Below are 20041 nucleotides of genomic sequence, written 5' to 3'. Positions count from 1 at the left end.
GGCCTTCTGGGCTGTGATCGCACATTGCCGGCTCATGTTGAGCTTCTCACCCACCAACACCCCCAGGTCCTTCTCCTCAGGGCTGCTCTCCATCAGTTCCCCACCCAGCCTGGAGTTGTGATGGGATTGCCCCGACCCATGTGCAGCACCCTGCACTTGGCCCTGTTGAACTTCATGAGGTTGGCACTGTCCCACCTCTCCAGCCTGCCCAGGTCCCTCTGGATGGCATTCATAGATTCCTGGATGCTTTTCAGGGTTAAATAACCAAGGTAATTAAATTTAACCTTGGAGAAAGAGGAAAAGCAGTGGGAAGGAGAGTGCCTCAGAGAGCAGTAGGTCAGTGAGACCGCCTCACCATCTGCCTCACAGAGTCGCAGGTGGGATAGAAGGGCTCCTACTTCTCCAGACCAGTGTTGGATGGGGACTGGGGCTCAGGATGGTGCAACCACAGGAGAAATATAACACTGCTGGCAGTTTTGTGCTTAATCTCGAGATTAGCTGGGAGGCAGTGGCTGGGTACATTGAAAGAGGCCGGGGGCTGTGGTGTACTCCTGGGAGATGGCAGCTGGGGACCAAAGTGCCACTGGTACTGACGTGGGGCTTGCTAGGCACAGGGCCCACTGCCGCGGGGAAGTCGGCAGATTTTTGGGTGTGCGCTGCAGAGTAGGCGTTGACAAATGTTGAAACTGCCGCGTTGAACTTGTTTTTCTTCTCTTCCAGGACATGCATTTGCACAAATTCTTCCAGTACTGCCAGCTGGTTCAGGCGGGAGCTAAGGAAGTCCCCGGAGAGCTGGTGAAATACCTAAAGGTGAACAGTGCCTGTCGGTGGGCTTCGTTTGTGATTTTGCGGACCACCAGTAAATACCCGCAGCCCTGCCCTGTAGGAACACGCGCTCGCTGTGGCGCTGGGACCGCAGCGTTGCGGTATCTTTACCTTTGCTTACTGACACGACGGTCTGCTCTCTGCGGGCTGCTTCCCACTGCCTTTCGCAGGAGGTACAACAAGCGGTCAGCATCGCTCTGCCATGCTGGTGGCAAACCCTCCTTGTGGCAGGCTCGCACGCTCCTCCCCCGCTGCCCTAAATCTCATCCAAACCTTTACACTGTAGCACAATTCCTAGTTTTCGGGGGGTTCCATTCAAAACAGGAATCTTTTTTCAGGCTGAAAAAGGTCTGTGAGATTATCAGTCCGTTAAATATGACCACAGATGACCTGTGACCCAGCCGTGACTTTTTGGCAATCACTGCGGCATGAGTAAGGGCCTCGGAGCAGGTCCAGCGAAGGCTTCTGCAGGGAATATATTTCTTGGCTGTTTGCTGTCCTTGTTTCCTTCCATAACCGCCTGTTTTTAAGAGCGCTGCCGTAGCAACAGCCCCGCTTCCAGCGGTGGGGATTTATCATCGCAAAGTTACTGGGTGCATTTCAGATAACGTATAAATATTTTAAGAAACAGAAAGAACGGCAGGTTTTGAAGCCAGGCGCGAGAATAACAGTTGCTTTCTTGCGAGCATTTCATCACGGCGACCTCGCTGCAGCCTGCAGACAGGGGGACATCTATGTGCCAAGCGTAAGCGAGGGCTTCGTATCACCAATACCCCAGTAATTTCAGTAATTTAAATAACTAGATACAGATTTAAGAACCTTCCGTTAGATTTGCAGGTTTGAAAATTGGAAGTGAAACACACTGCCTTTCCTAGACCCATATTGTGAGAGTCAGGCCAAAGAAGTTTATGTGGGTGGAGAGTGCACCCACCGGATGATCTTGACCTTCACCAGGTCACTTTAATCCCATTTCCGCTAGCAAGCTACGCAATTTGGGGAAAAACCTCACTGCGAGTCATCGGGCGTCAGGTTTCCACTCTGAAAATGGGACTTAGTGACTTCAAAAAACCATCTTAAGCGATGGGGAGAGTTGGGAGAAAAACTTCAGCCTTAAATTCTGGGTTATTGGGGTCAAATCAGAGCCTGTGACCTCTAATGAAGTCACAGCTGCCTGGGCGCATCTGAGAGGAGGATTAATACCTGCCATGAGTGATTCATGCTGCTCCCTGGGGGCGTGCAGCTGGGATGTGTCAGCGGGAAGGCAGGCGGTGAGCGCTGCTACGGGTCCAAGTCCTCCTGTCCCGAAGCCCCAACCCTGAAGCATTTGCTCATGCCTGTCCTTTTGCCACAGAAATGTCTGTGCACTATAAATACTTAACATCTGCAAAATGTTGAACTAAAAGTGTCTGTGTTTTGAACATTTGTTTTAGTGTTTGCACGCCATGGAGATCCAAGTAATGATTCAGTTTCTACCTGTAATTCTTATGCAACTATTTAGAGTCCTTACAAATGTGACCCAGGAAGACGAAGTGGCTGTCAACTGCACCATGTGAGTGTCTGGTAAATCATCCGGTTTTCTTCGGTTGCGAAGGCAAAGCCACAAACTGCAGTGCAAAGCTGCACGTGGTTTCCCAGTACAAGGTGCTAAGTGGCAGCACTGGTTGTCCCCTGCCGCTTGCTCCCGTGCTGCGAGACACCAGCCGCTGGCTGGGTGACACGGGGCAGCGTGGGGACCTTGTCCTGGGAGCTGCGTGGCAAAAAATGCAGTATTGTAAAGATTACTTCCAGATTGTTTTTCAAAAGAAAAAGGGCTTGCTTGCAGGTTTGGCTCTGGGAGCCGAATTATTGGGGTGTCGAAAGGCACCAGAGCACCCGGACTTGTCCCAGCTGCAGGCAGCAGATGAGGTTTCCTTGCAAGAGCGGTGCCCTGGTCCCATCCCTGCCCGCCAGTCCCCCGAGTCAGGGGGATTGCTAAAAATCCCCCGGAGCTGGGCGCGTTGGGCTGCCGAAACCGCCGCTGCATCCGTGAGGGCTTGACAGCGGTTTGCGCAGTGATGCTCAGCTGAGCCCGCAGCCCCAAGAGGGCAGCAGCGGCCAGGGCCTGGGCCACCTTCTGCTGCCTGCAGCCTTCTGCTCGGGCCCAAAAGGCAGCAAAAGGTGCAAAAGCGCCTTTCCTGCCTAGCTCCGGCCACCGCAACCCTACACTGATGGATGCGTTAAAACATCCATCTTCCTCCCGTGGTTGCCTCTCTGTGAAATGCTGCGGTGCAAAGGGGAACGCTGGGTGCCACTCCACGGAGATTTTCCTCTGACTGCCGGAGGTACCGTGCATCCCTGTACCCAAAGCATCTCGCTCCCATGAAAGCGGAGGCTGAGTCCTTGTCCCCCCAGGGATGCAGGGCCCGAGCTCTGGTCCCCCTGGGATGTGGGACCCATTGCAATCCCAGTCCTCGCACCATGTGGTGCAGGTTGTGGGGACTCCCCCTGTGTGGAGCACTGTAATCCCACTCTGCTTCAACCTCCAGAGGGCAAGGACAGGGGAAGAAGTGACCCCGGCTATCTGCTGGTTGACCAGCTCCCACCTTCACTTCCAGAGATATTTTTTTCAAAGCTTGGCCCGATGCTTTCCCGTTTGTCAATAGCTTTCTCCTTAATGACAACTTTTTTCTCATCCAGACTTTCAGAGTGGATTTTAAAACCCGCTTTATCTGATAAATGGCTTGTAAACTCCTCCCTGTGGTTTGGCCTGTGGGGTCTGTGACAGTGTGCAATAGTTTGTTGTTCCCTCTGGCTGGGACTGGAATGTAAATCCCCAGTGTTGGCTGGGGAAACCAGGCGCTCGCTGCCTTCATCGGCCGCCTGGAGCGCTTCCAGAGGGCTGGCATGTTTTCCAGGGTCTGTCCCCAGTGAACTGCAAGGCAACAGCCCGAAAACAATCCAGTGAATGTAACAAGGAGCGGATGATGTAAATTCAGTAAATAAGAGCCTTCCAGAATTCATAAATTCCGGGGATGCAGGAAGGTATCAGAGTATAAAAAGGATGGAGAATTTTTTTCCCCCACTTCTCATCAGGGATTCTGTGGGGTTTTTGTGTTCATTTTGCAGACTTGATGTAGCAGTATAGCTGTTCGTTGTTGCTTGCGTTGTCGTTAGGAAAGGGCTCCCAGTGAGGACAGACTCAACACGTGATAAGCTGAACAGCGTGGATGAATCTGTAGCGTGTGCAGGAGGGGCAATGGGGCATGCTCTCCCGATTCCAGGTCCATAGATACTCCCAGAGAGAACTGGGTGCAGAGCAGATTAACTTAATATTTTTGTTTTCGACTTATCTTACACCTGAGCATTGCTCAGGTGCCTAATGCTCGCTGCAACGTGACCTTAAGTAGCGGCAGGCTCTAATCCTGGCATGTACAGAGGCCAAAGAATAGGATACGTCCCCTGCAGAGAGATCCCACACCTCGCCTCCTCGTGCGGGGAGCCACGAGCGGTGACGGCGGCTGGTCTGGGCCACCCCTGGTCCAGCACCAGAGCGGAGAAGAGGCTTTGGCCACTCTGAGTGCTCTCTCAGGGACCGTGCTGCGGCGCAGCCACGGGAGCTGTGAGGGATGCCAGCCTGCAAGCACGGGCTCTCTGCAAAGCTGGCCGTGCCAGCAGTGAGGCTTTGGGGGTTGAGCAGGATAGGACACAGCCGGTGTCTGCTTTCAGGAGCTGGAGGAACTTGCCCTCACGTTGCGTGCTGAACACAAACCACATTTCTCCCCAGGGTTCTTCTGCACATCGTGTCCAAGTGCCATGAAGAAGGTCTAGACCACTACTTGCGCTCCTTTATAAAGGTCAGTCATGACACACCGCCCTGCAAAACTCCCTGCTGGGAGCAGGCACACTGCTGACGCTGTTGCTCTTGCCTCAGTACGTCTTTCGAGCAGAGAAACCCAGTGTCACGCAGGCGAAGATGACCCATGAAATCCTGGTCCTTTCCATGGCCACGATCCTGAAGCAGTCAGCAGATTTTCTAGCCATCAATAAGCTCCTCAAGGTGAAGTATCAGCAGTACTTGGCTGCCAGGGGTGGAGGGGAGGAAGAGGAGGTCTGGTATAAAGCCCAACACTTTCACCCACCCAAACCCACCGCAGGAGCAAAGCTACCAGGGCAGCTCTCAGCATCCACGTCCTTGAGGTTCTCCCCTTACAAGAGGGTTGGATTCTTGCAGGGAACCTGTCTGTCTTAAGGCTCATGGCAGGACACAGCAAAGGGCTTTTCCATTTGCCCAGTTTTCTCTGTTTTCTTCAAGCCACACGTCGGGGGTGGCACCCCAAACTCTGGGCGCGTTGGGGTGCAAAAGGGACGGAGCTGTTCCCACGCCAAGACTGGCCAGACTCCTCCCGGTGGCAGAGGTCCCTGTGCCATGCTGGCTGTGCAAGCGCGGCCGTGCTTACGAAATGCCCTTCGAACGCGAACTCTCCCTCCCACGCTGCTGCTTCCCCACAGAGCCAAACATGTTCAATCCTGCTGGGAAAAATAACTATTCTTTCTTCGTTTTAGTACTCGTGGTTTTTCTTTGAAGCACTGGCGAAGTCAATGGCAATGTACTTACTGGAAGAAAACAAAATCAAGGTAAAACTAAATTTGTTCGATGCTGCGTTACAGAGCTGTCACAAACGAACTCTCCTCCCACAGCTTTTCTGAAAAACTGTCTAACTCTTTATTTAAAAGAACCCTGCCAAGCTGAACAGCTAGCCAGAGCTTTCCTTTTTTTTTTTTTTTTTATTCCACTTCACTTTTCCCTTCTTCCCCTTTTCAGTCTCAATTGTAACTTCAAAATTCCGGATCTCCTTATGGCTCCTGCAGCCTCCTTCTCCGCGGTTTCAGCCAGTGCTTTCTTTGTGCTGGTGTTTTATTAGGAAACAAATATAAACAAATGCTAAAGGGGGACTTGTGCCTGCGCTGGGCTCTCCCCAGCGGCTGGCTGGCAGCGCTGAGCGCGGGACGTGCTTTTGGTTGCAGCTACCCAGAGGCCAGCGGTTCCCCGACTCCTACCAGCACGCCCTGCATTCGCTGCTGCTCGCCATCATCCCTCACGTCACCATTCGCTATAACGAAATCCCCGAAGAGTCCAGGAATGTCAACTTTAGCTTGGCTAACTTCCTGAAGGTCAGTGCTTTCTTTCCTTCTCCCAGGCTTTTATCAGACAAAAAAAAAAAATTAGAAATAAGCAGCAAGCAAACAAATGTGTTTGTACTTTATCACCTCTTTGCTTTCTTCAATGATGGAAACTCTAGAGGGGATTCTCTTTCCTGGGAAAGAAACTTTCTCTTTCCCAGAGAAAGCCTGTGATACGCTGTATCTTATCTGGGGTTTTGGATCATGCCTAGCAACTGGTCAGAACCTGAGAGGAAACACGTGTGCTCTCATTTTAAATATTTCTGTTGTCCACTGAAGACTTGAGTGAGGTCATCCAAACAATTCCAGAGAAATGGGATCAAGTAGGTTTTGGAAAGGCAGCAGCAGACTGGAGGATCAAATCTGGCTGCTGGCGGGACGGTGGGATGGAGATGATTTAGGATGAATGCTTTTATTTTTAATGATTGGCCACATGTTGCTATTTTTTCCTCCAGCGTTGTTTGACCTTTATGGACAGAGGATTTGTTTTTAACTTGATAAACGATTACATTTCTGGATTCAGCCCAAAAGACCCTAAGGTAAGGGGTATGTTCCTTGAGAGGTGGTTTGCAGTTGTGCATATCTACGTCAGTCAAAGCTCTGCAGTGATCATTTTATACAACTCTTGGAGGCCTTTTAGTGACTGTTCCTGCGGAGTCCTCTGGAGGCAGGGACCTCTTTGTCTGCGCCGAGCACCTGTATGCAGCTAAGCTTTAAAACAAAGGAAAGAGTCAGAACTAAAGGAGAGGTTGGTTAATGGTCCGGGTGAAAAAGGCAAAGAGGTCCCAAGTGGCAGTTGCACGCAGTGACACTTGGGCAGAACAATGCCAAAATTTGCCAGTTATTTCTGAGCTTCACCAAATGCTATTTAGATTCCCCAATCCTTGTGCAACAAACACGTTGAACTGTAAGCAGATGAATCAAGCTGAAAACATAGTTTATGTTTGTCTTTTTTTTTTTTTCTCTCAGCTGCTGGTTGAATACAAGTTTGAATTTCTTCAAACCATTTGCAATCACGAGCACTACATTCCTCTGAACTTACCAATGACCTTTTCCAAACCCAAGCTGCAAAGAGTTCAAGGTATGTCCTTTCTCAAGAGACTGGCTAGAGAGCTATAATTTGTTAGTCTTGATGGCTTCTGACCAGATGGACTTTGGCTTAGTGTCAAGAACATTTATGTCCTGGTTAGCCTGATCTACATTAACCACAGGAAAAGACGCTGTTGTGGCAGGTTTACATCATTCTGCTCCAGAATGGTATGCAATCAGTCTTTTCAGTATTTCCTATATTTAAGTTTGTGTGGGACTAACAATATCTGAAAGAAACTGCCCCTGTTTCAGTAAATACCCAAATTGTGCAAGTGTGGTCCTTTGTTCCCACGCGTGTCAGCATCCCCCGAGAAGCAGAGTGTCTCACCGACTGGTGCTGTAGAGGATGGAGATTGAATTCACTGCTCTGTTGCCCCCTCACTTTGTGGCCACAAGAAGGTGATTTAGGTTACCTCCTGCTTTCCTTTTGAACAAGAGTATGGCAGCGCACAGCGCGTTCAAGCTTGTCCTCAAACCTGGGCTGAAGGCAGCCAGCGGAGAACTTGAGCCCGATGTGCATACCGAGGGCGTACGTGCTGTGGCACCACCACCCAGCCAGGCTGCTCTCGCTGTCGCACCGTGGCCCCTTTGGTCCCGGTGCTGCTCACCGCGGGGCGGATGGGGTTTGCCAGGGGCACTGTGCGAGTGTGGGGGACTGCAGCTCTGTTACCGGTGGCGACACAGACCACAGCGCTGGGCAGAGCCACGTGCCTCGCCGGCTGCCTAGGACCGCTGTAGACATAGCCTCATTCTCTCTGGGTCCTGATTTCTCGTCCATGCTGGATAAATATAGTAAAGATTGGCAGGTTTGGATGCTGATAGCCTGGCTGAGATAAGTACCTGAGAGGAGAGTGAGGTTTGGGATTACCCTGTGTGGATTTATGATGCTATGATTTATTCTGATGGAGGCAAGGGGATGTTTGATTGTGCCTCAGGGCGCAGTCAGAGTGGTTCCACACACATCCAGGTGGCAGAAGCAGCAGTAACTGTGATTTTTTTTCCCCTTATTTTGGTATGTTTCTCGCCGCTCAGAGCTTTCTGGACCAGCTGCTAATCCCTTACGCTTACATCGGTTTGGCTACTTGCCTGGCACAGTTTAACAGACTACACTGCTAGGAATGGCTGAGAAAGAGAAAATCGCAGCCACAGTCGCCTCCCCGTTGCTCATGAGTGGCATGATAACATAAGGATGCTCTTCCTTGGTTAACAGTCACCTTTGCGTTTGCGATGGTTCCACTGAAAAGCCGTAAGAGCAGCTCATCTTTCCTCCGCTGTTTTACTCTGACCGAGACCTACCAGCTGAGGTTTTACTTTTAAAAATACATATTTTAAAATAGTGGTAGCAATTGTCATCCACGTGCATCTCTTAAGAGTAGACAGCCTGTCCTCAGGTAGCAGAAGCACCCTCGCAGTGGTGCCTGTGCTCTGCCTGCCATGGCAGAGATGTGTAGGGATGTGTCTCCATTGCAAACTTGCATTTTTATGGACAGACCTGTGATGACGGCGACAGCGGCCTCAAAGATGGGGAGGTACGATGTGCACATCACAGAATTCACAGAATGGTTAGGGTTGGAAGGGACCTTTGGAGATCATCTAGTCCAACCCCCCTGCCAGAGCAGGGTCACCTACAGCAGTTGCACAGGACAGCGTCCAGGTGGGTTTGGAATGTCTCCAGAGTGGGAGACTCCACCACCTCTCTGGGCAGCCTGTGCCAGTGCTCCACTACCCTCAAAGTAAAGAAGTTCCTTCTCATGTTAAGATGGAACTTCCTATGTTCAAGTTTATGCCCGTTACCCCTCGTCCTATCACTGGGCACCACTGAAAAAAGACTGCTCCCCTCCCCCTGGCATCCTCCCATTAAGTATTTGTATGTATTAATAAGATCCCCCCTCAATCTTCTTTTCTCTAGACTAAAGAGACCCAAGTCCCTCAGCCTTTCCTCATAAGAAAGGTGCTCCAGTCCCCTAATCATCTTTGTTGCCCTTTGCTGGACCCTCTCCAGCAGTTCCCTGTCTTTCTTGAACTGGGGAGCCCAGAACTGGACACAGCTCACCCTGGAGGTGTCCTGCTGGCATGCCTCAGCTCTGTATCAGCTTATTGGGCTGAAGAGAGGGGACGTGCCCAGCCCTCTCTGTTTCTGGAAAAAGAAGGAATACCCCCCAGGAAGGGGGACGAAGAGGGCTTCTGCAGCAGAATCGGGTGCAGATGGGCCGGCAGGCAGAGCACATCCCTGGGACCGCGTCCTGTTGAGTGGGAGCGTTGCAGCTTGGAGCAGTTTCTCTGAAACGTCTCAGCTACTGAGGCTGGATGCTGCTCCGCGTCCCTGCGGCCTCGCCTGGGGGACGGGTGGGTTCCATCAGGCAGAGGAAAGCCCCGAGCCTGTCCTGGAGCCTGTCCTCGCAACCGGCAGCACAGGATTGGTTTTGCAATCTTGTGATAGCAAAGAACCCACGAGACTGACAGAAGCTGGGATTAACTCCCAATAGCCTTACAAGTAATATTAAAACACGACATACTGTCCTATTTCTCCACGACTGAGAGTGTTACTTATTCCTGTTTATTTTTGCCGTTTTTTTATTTGTCCCTTTTCTTTTTGCACACAAATTAGATTTTTTTTCATTTGCTGTGGAACGGTTCACTTCAGTAGGTAGGTCCAACTGGGATCACTGCATCCTCTAATGTCAAATTAAATACGCAGCTTCCAATCAATTAGCTTTCATCCAACTAATGAAATAACCACGATGTGTGACACTTAGGCATTTGCTAACATGATTAACATTGAAAGCTCGATAATGCTCTAGAATGCTTTCTCTTTCCTCTGAATCAGACTTTCACAAACCAGTAAATGCTACGTATGAATCAACGAACTTAAAAATATCATTTGCAGCCACAGAGCTGTTGGAACCCTTTGGCTGGGATTTTCAAAGCTCCGTGCGTGCACCCTGCCTTACCACAGAAAAAATTTCACACCTGTGGGATTTAAAAAAAAAAAGAAAAAAAGAAAAAAAAAAAAAGGCTGAGCTGAGCCCACAGCTTCTACCCTTCGGGGGAAGAACGCACAACTTTCGGGTTATCCCTCTGGGAGGCTTAGTGCCAAAACGCAACAGTCAAAGAGTGCCTATTGCAGCTCTGATTAGGCATATGGGCTGCCTGACGGAGATAACGGTGTCAGGGCAAGGGCATGGGTGGCAGCCCGAGTGCACACTCACCCTGCGCTGAAACCTGTGTCTCTGTCGCTTCCCAGCCGCGTTATCCAGGCACGGCAGTGGGAATGATGCCTTACCCTCGTAGCAGCACTCCTTTGATGACAGTGTATATGCGAGATGCGGGGTACAACTTAAGTTAACTGAGGTGATTTGGGACAGAGCTGCCTTTCTCCTGGCAGTCAGTGCGGCTTTTAAGGAGCGGCGTTCAATATCCGCGGGTGGGGAGCGAAGGGAGTCTCACACGTTCTGGCAAGCAGCTGGCTGGCAGCCTGCCCCGGCTGCCCCGTCCTTGTGGCGGGGCTGGGGAGCCCGGCTGGGTGAAGCACTGGAGGATGCGGCAGTGGCTGCTGGGCACCGCATCCCTCATGCCCGCAGGGGTCTTTGCCTTTGCTCTGCTCTCTGCCCTGGCGAGAAGGAATGCAGGTGTCACGGAGGATGTGGAACAAGCAGCAGAGCTGGTACTGCTCGGGTTGGCTGACTGTGATAAACGCACCGTCTCCCCTGCCCAATGCCACCCTCACCGTGGAAGTTGGGTCCTCTGCCACCTGTGCAGTTTGGGGATTTACAGGATAACCCCCGGTCAGGAGCAGAGCAGTCCCCAGGCAGTACCTGGCGCTGCCTTTGCCGTTTCATCCACAGAATTCACAGGATTCACAGAATGGTTAGGGTTGGAAGGGACCTCTGGAGATCATCTAGTCCAACCCCCCCGCCAGAGCAGGGTCACCTACAGCACGTTGCACAGGACAGCGTCCAGGCGGGTTTTGAATGTCTCCAGAGTGGGAGACTCCACCACCTCTCTGGGCAGCCTGTTCCAGTGCTCCACTACCCTCAAAGTAAAGAAGTTCCTCCTCATGTTACGATGGAACTTCCTATGTTCAAGTTTATGCCCATTACCCCTCGTCCTATCACTGGGCGCCACTGAAAAAAGACTGCTCCCATCCCCCTGGCACCCTCCCATTAAGTATTTGTATGTACTAATAAGATCCCCCCTCAATCTTCTTTTCTCTAGACTAAAGAGACCCAATTCCCTCAGCCTTTCCTCATAAGAAAGGTGCTCCAGTCCCCTAATCATCTTTGTTGCCCTTTGCTGGACCCTCTCCAGCAGTTCCCTGTAAGAGAGGGAGAGGTTATCCACCTCTGACTTCACAGATTACTCTTTGGAGCGCCAAGCCTTGTCAAACATCACACTGCAAAAATCCTTCTTTTTGCTGGTGCTAAAATGGTGAGGGCTGAAATGAATGATTAGCCTGAACTGGAAGGTGCCGAGTTCTTTGATATGACTTAACTCGGTGGTGGAGAAAACTGTAGTCAGTTCAGGCTTTATTGAAAGATCAATGCAGCGTAGGAGAGCGTGATGAACCGTCCTTACGGACAGTTGTGGCTTACGCGACCGTTATGTCTTGCTCTGAACAGATCCTCGGAACAGTTCCCTTAACCATTGCCTTGTTGTTTCTTTCAGATGTAAATCTTGAATACGGTTTAACTGATGAGTATTGCAGGCATCATTTCCTGGTGGGGATGCTTCTCAGAGAAGCCTCTGTTGCCTTGCAGGACAACTACGATATCAGATATACGGCCATCTCAGTCTTAAAAAATCTCTTGATAAAGCACGCCTTCGACAATAGATACCAGCACAAGGTCAGGCATGTTTTGTTGGCTTTTAAACTTCATGTTCTTTAATTTTGTGAAAAAAACCCACGCACATCAGAGTTTTAGATCTTGCATGGTACACCGAGGGTATTCGCATTACTTTTTAGGGAACTGTTGTAAGTAACTGATAGTTATGGCATAACAGTAATAACTCTGAGAAATGATCTAGGAACACAAACAATGCAGTTATCTAACTGCAGCGCTCTTACTCGTGCTCAGTATTTAGATAATAAAGCCCTGAGCCATTAAGGAACTTGGGAGTGTCGTTAGCCAAGAGGCTATTCAACAAAATTAAGCAACGTCAATGTTCTTCTGGTCTTGGGCTTAAACTAATATCCTGCGTTAATATACTATAATTAGGAAACAGGACTCATCTCTGTTACAAGTCAGCTGCGTGTTTTACTAATTAGTGACTCAGAGGAGAGGATCTGGGGATTTTCATGAGATGCTGGATTTCTGCTGGAGCGCTCTCAGCTTTCCTTGGTCAGAGGCCCAGCGTGTGCTATTGCCGAAAGAGCCCAGAGATGGACTTGTTTTCTTGGTGCTGCTCCCTTATGTCCTTGAACATGCTGTGCTACCTGCGCAGGGACTACCTGTCCTTGCTCTGGGCTGAAAACTCCTCTCTGTTTAGAGTTTAGCTCCTCACATTGCTCCTAGGTTGCTGCATTCCTGAGTTTTCTCTGGGAATGTGGACAGCCTCCTGGGCACGAAGGGTGGGAGAAATGACCCGAATGTTCCCAGGGGTTCCCACGCTCTGCATGGACCCAGAGCCCTCCTTCTCCTCCTTCTCCTCCTTCTCCTCCTTCTCCTCCTTCTCCTCCTTCTCCTCCTTCTCCTCCTTCTCCTCCTTCTCCTCCTTCTCCTCCTTCTCCTCCTTCTCCTCCTCCAGACTGGGTCAGAGGCAGCCTGTTGCTGCTCTTCTGGGTGCCCAAAAGCCCTCATGCTAGTTGAGGGGTTGTTTGCCCCCCGGCGTGCGGCACTCTCCCTGCCTTCTCAGAAACACCACCTCCCTTAAAATCGTCCCGCTGGATTTTTGTAAGTGTGTTGCGCTCAGGGCTGCATGACGGGGAAACAGCCTGGAGCCGGGGCAGGATGCTCCGCTGGTGTGCCAAGACACCAAAGTGAAAAAAAAAAACCCACGTCAGGGGCAGGACAAGGCTGAGCGTGGCAAGGTCTGTTGCTGCAGTCTCGCTCCGACCAAGGAAAGCCTGGCTCCATCAATGGCTGAGAGAGCGTTTTCCCAACCCATGGGCATTTTCAGGATTTCTTTTATCTATTGTCATCCTGAATCAAACGAAAAAATTAGATTCTTGTATCGGTCAAATATACCATTCAATTTGAAGCCTTAAATTTCTTTTTTCTTTTTTTAACCTTTTTGTAGAGTCCGGAATACTTTTAACCAAAAAATTGGATATGAGAGCACCCTGCATTTAGAAAATGTCAGCCAGACCATTTTTGATCTGTATCACTTAATCCAAATTAATCTGTTCCTACAAACTGGTTTAAATAGAAGCATTTGCTATGCAGAATTCCTGAGGGGAAGCACGAGCCAGCACCAGGCGAGGAGCAACTGGTTTTGTTTCGTTACTCCTGGGTGTCGCACTTGAAAATGAAGCCATGTGAGTGCAGTGCCAGTTACAGAGCTAGGAAATGCGGGATTTAGTTTGTCACGCAGCCGGTATGATTGGGAATGTTATTCAGCCCCCCAAAAATCCCTGAGTGCCGCAAGCTGGCTGCTAGAAGGGTAATACCTTCCTGGCGCTTTTGGAGGTGGAGATGAGAAGCCAAACCAACCTGTGTCCTCAGAAACCATGTACAGTGTGTTAAAAAAAAATAAAAAAAATAATAATTATATATATATATATGTATATGTGCTTTGGCTCAAGAGTTTCCCTTTTTTGCTCCGTTGCAAGCCTGAGTTCTTACCTCCGTTCTTCTCCCTGACTTTTTTCAGAACCAGCAGGCAAAGATAGCCCAGCTCTAGCTGCCGCTCTTCTGGCTGCTGGTGGAGAACCTCCAGCGAGTGGCCAGCCGCGAGGCACTCTACTCCTGCGCTGCCGCCTCCAGCCCCGTGAGTAAAGCCCAGCGATGCCTCTTTGCCCTCCTCCTCCGTCCTCCTCTCCCCGCACACCCCCTCTGCGACTCCCACTGCCTGCAGCCAGCCTCAGCTTTAGAAATACGGGTGGTTTTCTTCTCCCTAATGGGCTTGTTTCTTTTAATTTGGCTTTTCCTACGATTTTGTTCTGTCTGCAGCGCTGGGTACAATGTCTTTGCCCTTGTTAAATGTGTTCCTTTACGGTATGCGTAGTGTCATGTGAGTCCCTCCACATGCAATGAGTTGCAACAGGACTCAGCCTCAGACTCCAGCAGCTGTCCTGGGGAGTTGCCCGCCTGCCTGAGGCTGTGTGTGGTTCCCAGGTGGGCTCAGCCTTGCGGACTAGACTTTCCTCCTGGTTTTGGGCAAAACAACAACAACAAAAAAGACATTTGAAAAAAGGGCTGGAACCCTCTGCTGGGAGGACAGGCTGGGAGAGTTGGGGGGGTTCAGCCTGGGGAAGAGAAGGCGAAAAAGGGGAGACCTCAGAGCCCCTTCCAGTGCCTAAAGGGGCTCCAGGAGAGCGGGGGAGGGACTTTTTAGAAGGGTATAGAGTGATGGGACTAGGGGGAATGGCTTCAAACTGGAAGAGGGGAGATTTAGATGAGATGTGAGGAAGAACTTCTTCCCTGTGAGGGCGGTGATCCCCTGGGGCAGGTTGCCCCGAGAAGCTGTGGCTGCCCCATCCCTGGAGGTGTTCAAGGCCAGGTTGGACGGGGCTTGGAGCAACCTGGGCTGGGGGGAGGTGGCCCTGCCCAGGGCAGGGGGTGGAACCAGATGATCTTCAAGGACCCTTCCAACTTAAATCATTCTATGATTCTCTGAAAACAATTCAAAATTTCAACTCAGGGAAAAAAACGCTATGCCTTACTTTTATATGTTCTGCTATTCTTTGCACTCCTCCCCAAGTCAGTTGTCTCCTTGTTATGGAAGGAAGGAAACAGATTTTTATTTTTTTATCTGCATTTTAAAAGCTGCTCTAATTTGCCTTTTTTTATTTCATTATTCTCTTCTGTAAGAGAATAGGTGTTATCTTCCACTGGTCACTAAAACCTCATATTGCTTTACAGACATCCCGGGATGAATTCATGTGCAATTTTGCATCCCCCTCAAATAGGTCCAGCCTGATAGCAGAAAAAGATCCAGGTAAATTGATTTTTCTACACTTTACGTTTCCCATTTATTTTGAATGTAACTGTTACCTGTGCCAAAAAGCCAAAACCCATTACCCAAAACCTGAAATAGCCGTCTGCCAAAGGTGCCTCTCAGAGTTGGCATGCTTTTGCCTGGACGTGGTGTCACACCAACTGTCCTTTGCAGATTAATCAGCTTTCGACACGTGGCTTTGGCCGTCGTTGCTGTCTGAATCGCATCCTCCCCTCCCTGGCCGCCATGCGCTGGGGAGTCCCAGTGCAAAGGGGTTAATTGCAGGATTTGGGGTTTTTTTTCAGCACTTCCAAACGGCCATGCGATAAAGCGAGAGGACTCGAAAGGATCCCTGAACTCAGAAGGGGCGACCAGTTCCCCAGATCAGAGCGAAAATGTAACGTATCTGGGGTTAGAAAGGCCGGTGCTCACTGCATCAGTCTGTGGCCTGGGTTAAATATGGGGGAGGGAAAAGGAGTTCCCCGTGGTAACACGCTCAAAAGCCAGCTTATAAATATCTCTGAAAACAAATAGATTCATGTTTAGCAGAGGAGGTCAGACTCACTGGTCTGGTATGCTTTGCCTCTTCAAACATCTCTGAGCCAAAAATATAACTGTTGACAAATTACTTATCGAAGACAAAAGGCAAAATCTATAGGGAAAATCTCCACTCTTGTGGTGCGTTTGTCCCTCCTCAGACGTGCTCCCTGGGCACCGATGGGTCTCAGCATGGCCAGTGCCCGGCGCGCCATGCTGGGAACTGGTTTCCACACACAGCTGGGAAGCAGAGCATCAGGATGCCAGATTGCTGGTGACCGCTGACTTCAGAAAATCCCAGACTCCCAGCCTGGTGGAGGTGGGAAGGGCCCTCTGGAGCTCCCCCATCCCACCCCCCGCCAGAGCAGGGGCACCTCCAGCAGTGGCACAGGACGGCGTCCAGGCGGGTTTGGGATGGCTCCGGAGTGGGAGACTCCCCCACCTCGAAGGCCCTCCTCAGGTCCAGATGGAACTCCCGATGCTCCAGTCTGTGCCCGTTCCCTCTTGTCCTGTCACTGGGCACCACTGGAATCAGACTGTCCCCATCCCCCCGGCACCCTCCCTTGAAGGATTGATCAGCATTGATGAGATCCCCCTCAGTCTTCTCTTCTCCAGACTGAACAGCCCCACGTCCCTCAGCCTTTCCTCATAAGAAAGATGTTCTAATCTCCTAATCATCTTTGTAGCCCTTTGCTGGACCCTCTCCAGCAGTTCCCTGTCCTTCTTGACCCGGGGAGCCCCGAACTGGACACAGTGCTCCAGATGTGGCCTCCCCAGGGCAGAGCAGAAGGGGAGGATGACCTCCCTCCACCTGCTGGCCACGTTCATTTTAATGAAGTATTTGCAGGAAAATTGGCACAGGCTAATAACCACTGCCCCATACTTGCCAAAGGTGACGGCGGTCACACCACAAGGAGCTCTGACCCCAGTATTGAGACAGGGTGTGCTCTCCTTGTTGGCAGATTGCACGCATGGGAATCAGGTATTTGTGCAAACCAGCCCCTGGTTTTCCTCAGGGCGCTTTCCAGATGTCTTGGGTTGACGTGAATCATTGATGCATCTTTAAAAACTTTGGCCCTTACAACAAGCAAGGCGCGGATTATCTGGGCTCCTGCTGGCTGTGTCCTGACATGCTTAGGAGAGGTGGGGCCTTCACGCTCTCCCACATGAATCCCGAAGCTGCAAGACCAAGTATAGCCAAACACTTGACTATCGAACCCTTCACGTGGCGCAGCGCAGCTTAAACACCGCTCTGCAGAGGTAGACACGTTCCTTATTGCCTGTTCCCCTGGAGTGAGTTGTGTGCTGACTTGATAGTTTGGCATAGTCAGCGGCAAAGTTCTGGCTGTAGCACTGTATCTGCAACTCCAAACTGAATGTTTAATTCTCTTTTGTTATGACTCACATCCACAGCCTGTCCCAGAATAAACAACAAATAAGATCTGTGGATTGCGCTCCAAACATGTGAGGCACAGCTTTAAGAGAAGCATCCTGCTTAGGGCTTAATCGTGTCCATTTGTCAGAGGATATGGCTAGGGCGAGCACAGAGAATGCAAAAAAACCCAACTTGGTAAAGCTTTAAAAGTTGTGTTTCCCACCACACAATGCCCGAGCCTTTCCCACAGAGATTGTCTCACCCGCAGAACTTCGCTTATCTTTGCTTAAGTCAGTAAGTAGGAGGAAGAAAAAGAGACACTTCCAAAAATTGGGGGAAGATAAATTTATTTTCTTAAGCTGAAATTTCCTGGTTTTTTAGTAAATGATGTTTTGTTTTGAAGTGTGTATCTTTAACAGAAAGTTAGATTGTTGCTTTAAACCCTGGCAGCTAATGAACTATTTTGTTTGATAAGAACAGACTTCAGAAATGTCAAGGACCTTAGACGCTGCGGAGAGCAGGGGAAGCGAAAGCAGGGCTGCCCCACATTTTGCGGGAAAAGCCATCATTCTCTGCCCAGACATCTTTTTTTCTGTGCAGAGAAGCATTTGGCTGTGTGATCAGGATTTCCAGGCTGCCCATCACTGGGTGGGCAGCAGCCCTGAAGGATGAGTCTCCAAAACGTGTCACAGATGGTGCTGGGGGGGTGTGGATGGAGGGGGACAGGAGGAAGGTTGGCGCAGCTGGTATGTGCCGGATTTGCTGTGCCCACACTGCCATGGTGTCTCGCCCTGTGCTCCGCTGGGTGCAGCCCAGGCACCTGTGGCCGCTGGCCTCCGTGTCACATCCATGTCCCGTTAGATCCGCAGAAGCTCCACGAGGAGCAGCGTGTCGCACTGCAGCCGCCTGGACCAGTTTGAGATCCGGACGCTCCTGATGTGCTACCTCTACATTGTGAAGATGATCTCTGAAGGTTGGTGGGTCTTGCTTCCTGCGAGGAAGCCAGAAAGACAAGACACCATCACTGGTGGTTTTGGTCTGTTAGAGCTTCCTTTTATGTTTGTTTGTTTTTTTAAATCTCAGTGCACTGTTTTTTCCTTTCTTTCAGATACTCTTTTAGCTTACTGGAACAAATTCTCCCCCCAAGAGTTGATCAATGTCCTCATGCTTCTGGAGTGAGTATCCTGAGGCTGTAATCCAAACGCTGCCCCTTTGCATGGGCAGCATCAACCAAGAGGAACGGATGACTGTGGTGCACCTCGCTGGGTGGCCGTGGTCCTGGGCAGCACTAGACATGTCTGGCCAGGGTGTCACGAAATGCTCTTCCTCCCTCTGAGGAGAAACGTGTGTATGTTGAGGGAGCACGGTGAAGTGACGGTGCCCTGTGCTGGGTCTGGGCTTTGCAGAGGGTGTCCCCCACCCACGGCTCACGGCACAGCCTCCCCCCATAACCGGCACAACCTCTGCTTTGCAGCGGGTTTGGTGGAACAGACGGGTGAGGTGACAGGAATGTGCCACAGGGTTTGGAAACTGGGGGTGTGAGGTCAAGTAACTTGTAAATGCAAACCCCAAACCCTCGTGCACAGAGGTGTGTGTCTGCAGACAAGGACAGGGTAGATTTTGAATCACAGAATCACAGAATGGTAGGGGTTGGCAGGGACCTCTGGAGATCATCCAGTCCAACCCCGCTGCCAGAGCAGGGGCACCCAGAGCAGGTTGGACAGGAACACATCCAGGAGGGTTTGGAACATCTCCAGAGTGGGAGACTCCCCCACCTCTCTGGGCAGCCTGTGCCACTGCTCTGCCACCCTCAGAGTAAAGATGTTTTTCCTCATGTTGAGATGGAACTTCCCATGTTCCGGTTTGTGCCCATTGCCCCTTGTCCTGTCGCTGGGCACTACTGTGAACAACCTGGCCCCATCCTCTTGACACTCTTTAGCTATTGATCAGCATTGATGAGATCCCCTCTCAGACTTCTCTTCTCCAGGCTGAACAGCCCCAAGTCCCTCAGCCTTTCCTCAGCAGAGAAATGCTCCAGTCTGTTAATCATCTTCATAGCCTCTGCTGGACCCTCTCCAGCAGTTCCCTGTCCTTCTTGACCCAGGGAGCCCCGAACTGGACACAGTGCTCCAGATGTGGCCTCCCCAGGGCAGAGCAGAGGGGGAGGATGACCTCCCTCCACCTGCTGGCCACGCTCTGCTTGATGCCCCCCAGGATGCTATTGGCCTTCTTGGCCACAAGGGCACCTTGCTGGCTCATGGGCAACTCATTGTGCACCAGGACTCCCAGGTCCCTCTCTGCAGAGCTGCTTTCAAGCAGGTCAGCCCCTAACCTCTACTGGTGCCTGGGGTTATTTGTCCCCAAGTGCAAGACCCTACACTTGCCCTTGTTGAACTTCATTAAGTTCCTCTCCACCCAACGCTCTAGCATGTCCACATCTCGCTGGATGGCGGCACAGCCTTCTGGTATATCAGCCACTCCTCCCAATTTTGTGTCACCAGCAAACTTGCCGAGAGCCCACTCTGTCCCCTCAGCCAGGTTGTTGATGAATATGTTGAACAAGACTGGACCCAGTCCTGACCCCTGGGGAACACCACAAGCTACAGGCCTCCAACTGCACTCTGTGCCACCGATCACAACCCTCTGAGCTCTGCCATTCAGCCAGTTCTCCATCCACCTCACTGTCCCCTCATCCCCTAACCCACACTGCCTAAGCTGGAATGATGTTCTGGATCGTTCCTGATCTGCAGGATCTGTGACAGATATGTGTTTCATTTTCTTTCTAGGGTGTGTTTATTTCACTTCAGATACGTGGGGAAGAGAAATATTGCCAGGTACTGTATTCTTCCCTCGGGGGCTGGGGTGGGGGGCCGTCCCCGTGCTCCTGGTGGCAGCTGAGGCAGGACGGGACCGTGCACACCCGCACCGGGACAACTACAGCCGGCAGGGGGCCCGCGG

The 20041-nt window shown here is 51.0% G+C and overlaps 1 protein-coding gene across 1 annotated transcript in view; it reads left to right on the top strand.

Moving 5' to 3' along the window:
* The window catches only part of DOCK11 (dedicator of cytokinesis 11), a 71056-nt gene that overhangs the window by 26700 nt on the left and 24315 nt on the right, over nt 1-20041 (top strand). The window contains 15 exon segments of the mRNA XM_009881801.1: nt 721-810; nt 2256-2374; nt 4589-4658; nt 4736-4861; nt 5368-5439; nt 5830-5976; nt 6441-6524; nt 6955-7066; nt 11740-11918; nt 13885-14001; nt 15096-15171; nt 15477-15568; nt 17945-18056; nt 18192-18258; nt 19870-19917. Of these exon segments, the coding sequence (XP_009880103.1) occupies nt 721-810; nt 2256-2374; nt 4589-4658; nt 4736-4861; nt 5368-5439; nt 5830-5976; nt 6441-6524; nt 6955-7066; nt 11740-11918; nt 13885-14001; nt 15096-15171; nt 15477-15568; nt 17945-18056; nt 18192-18258; nt 19870-19917 (1511 nt within the window).

Source organism: Charadrius vociferus, unplaced genomic scaffold (genome assembly GCF_000708025.1).
Source record: "Charadrius vociferus isolate BGI_N301 unplaced genomic scaffold, ASM70802v2 scaffold472, whole genome shotgun sequence".
NCBI classification, from domain to species: domain Eukaryota; kingdom Metazoa; phylum Chordata; class Aves; order Charadriiformes; family Charadriidae; genus Charadrius; species Charadrius vociferus.
This window is presented reverse-complemented; position numbering and strand designations above follow the sequence as displayed.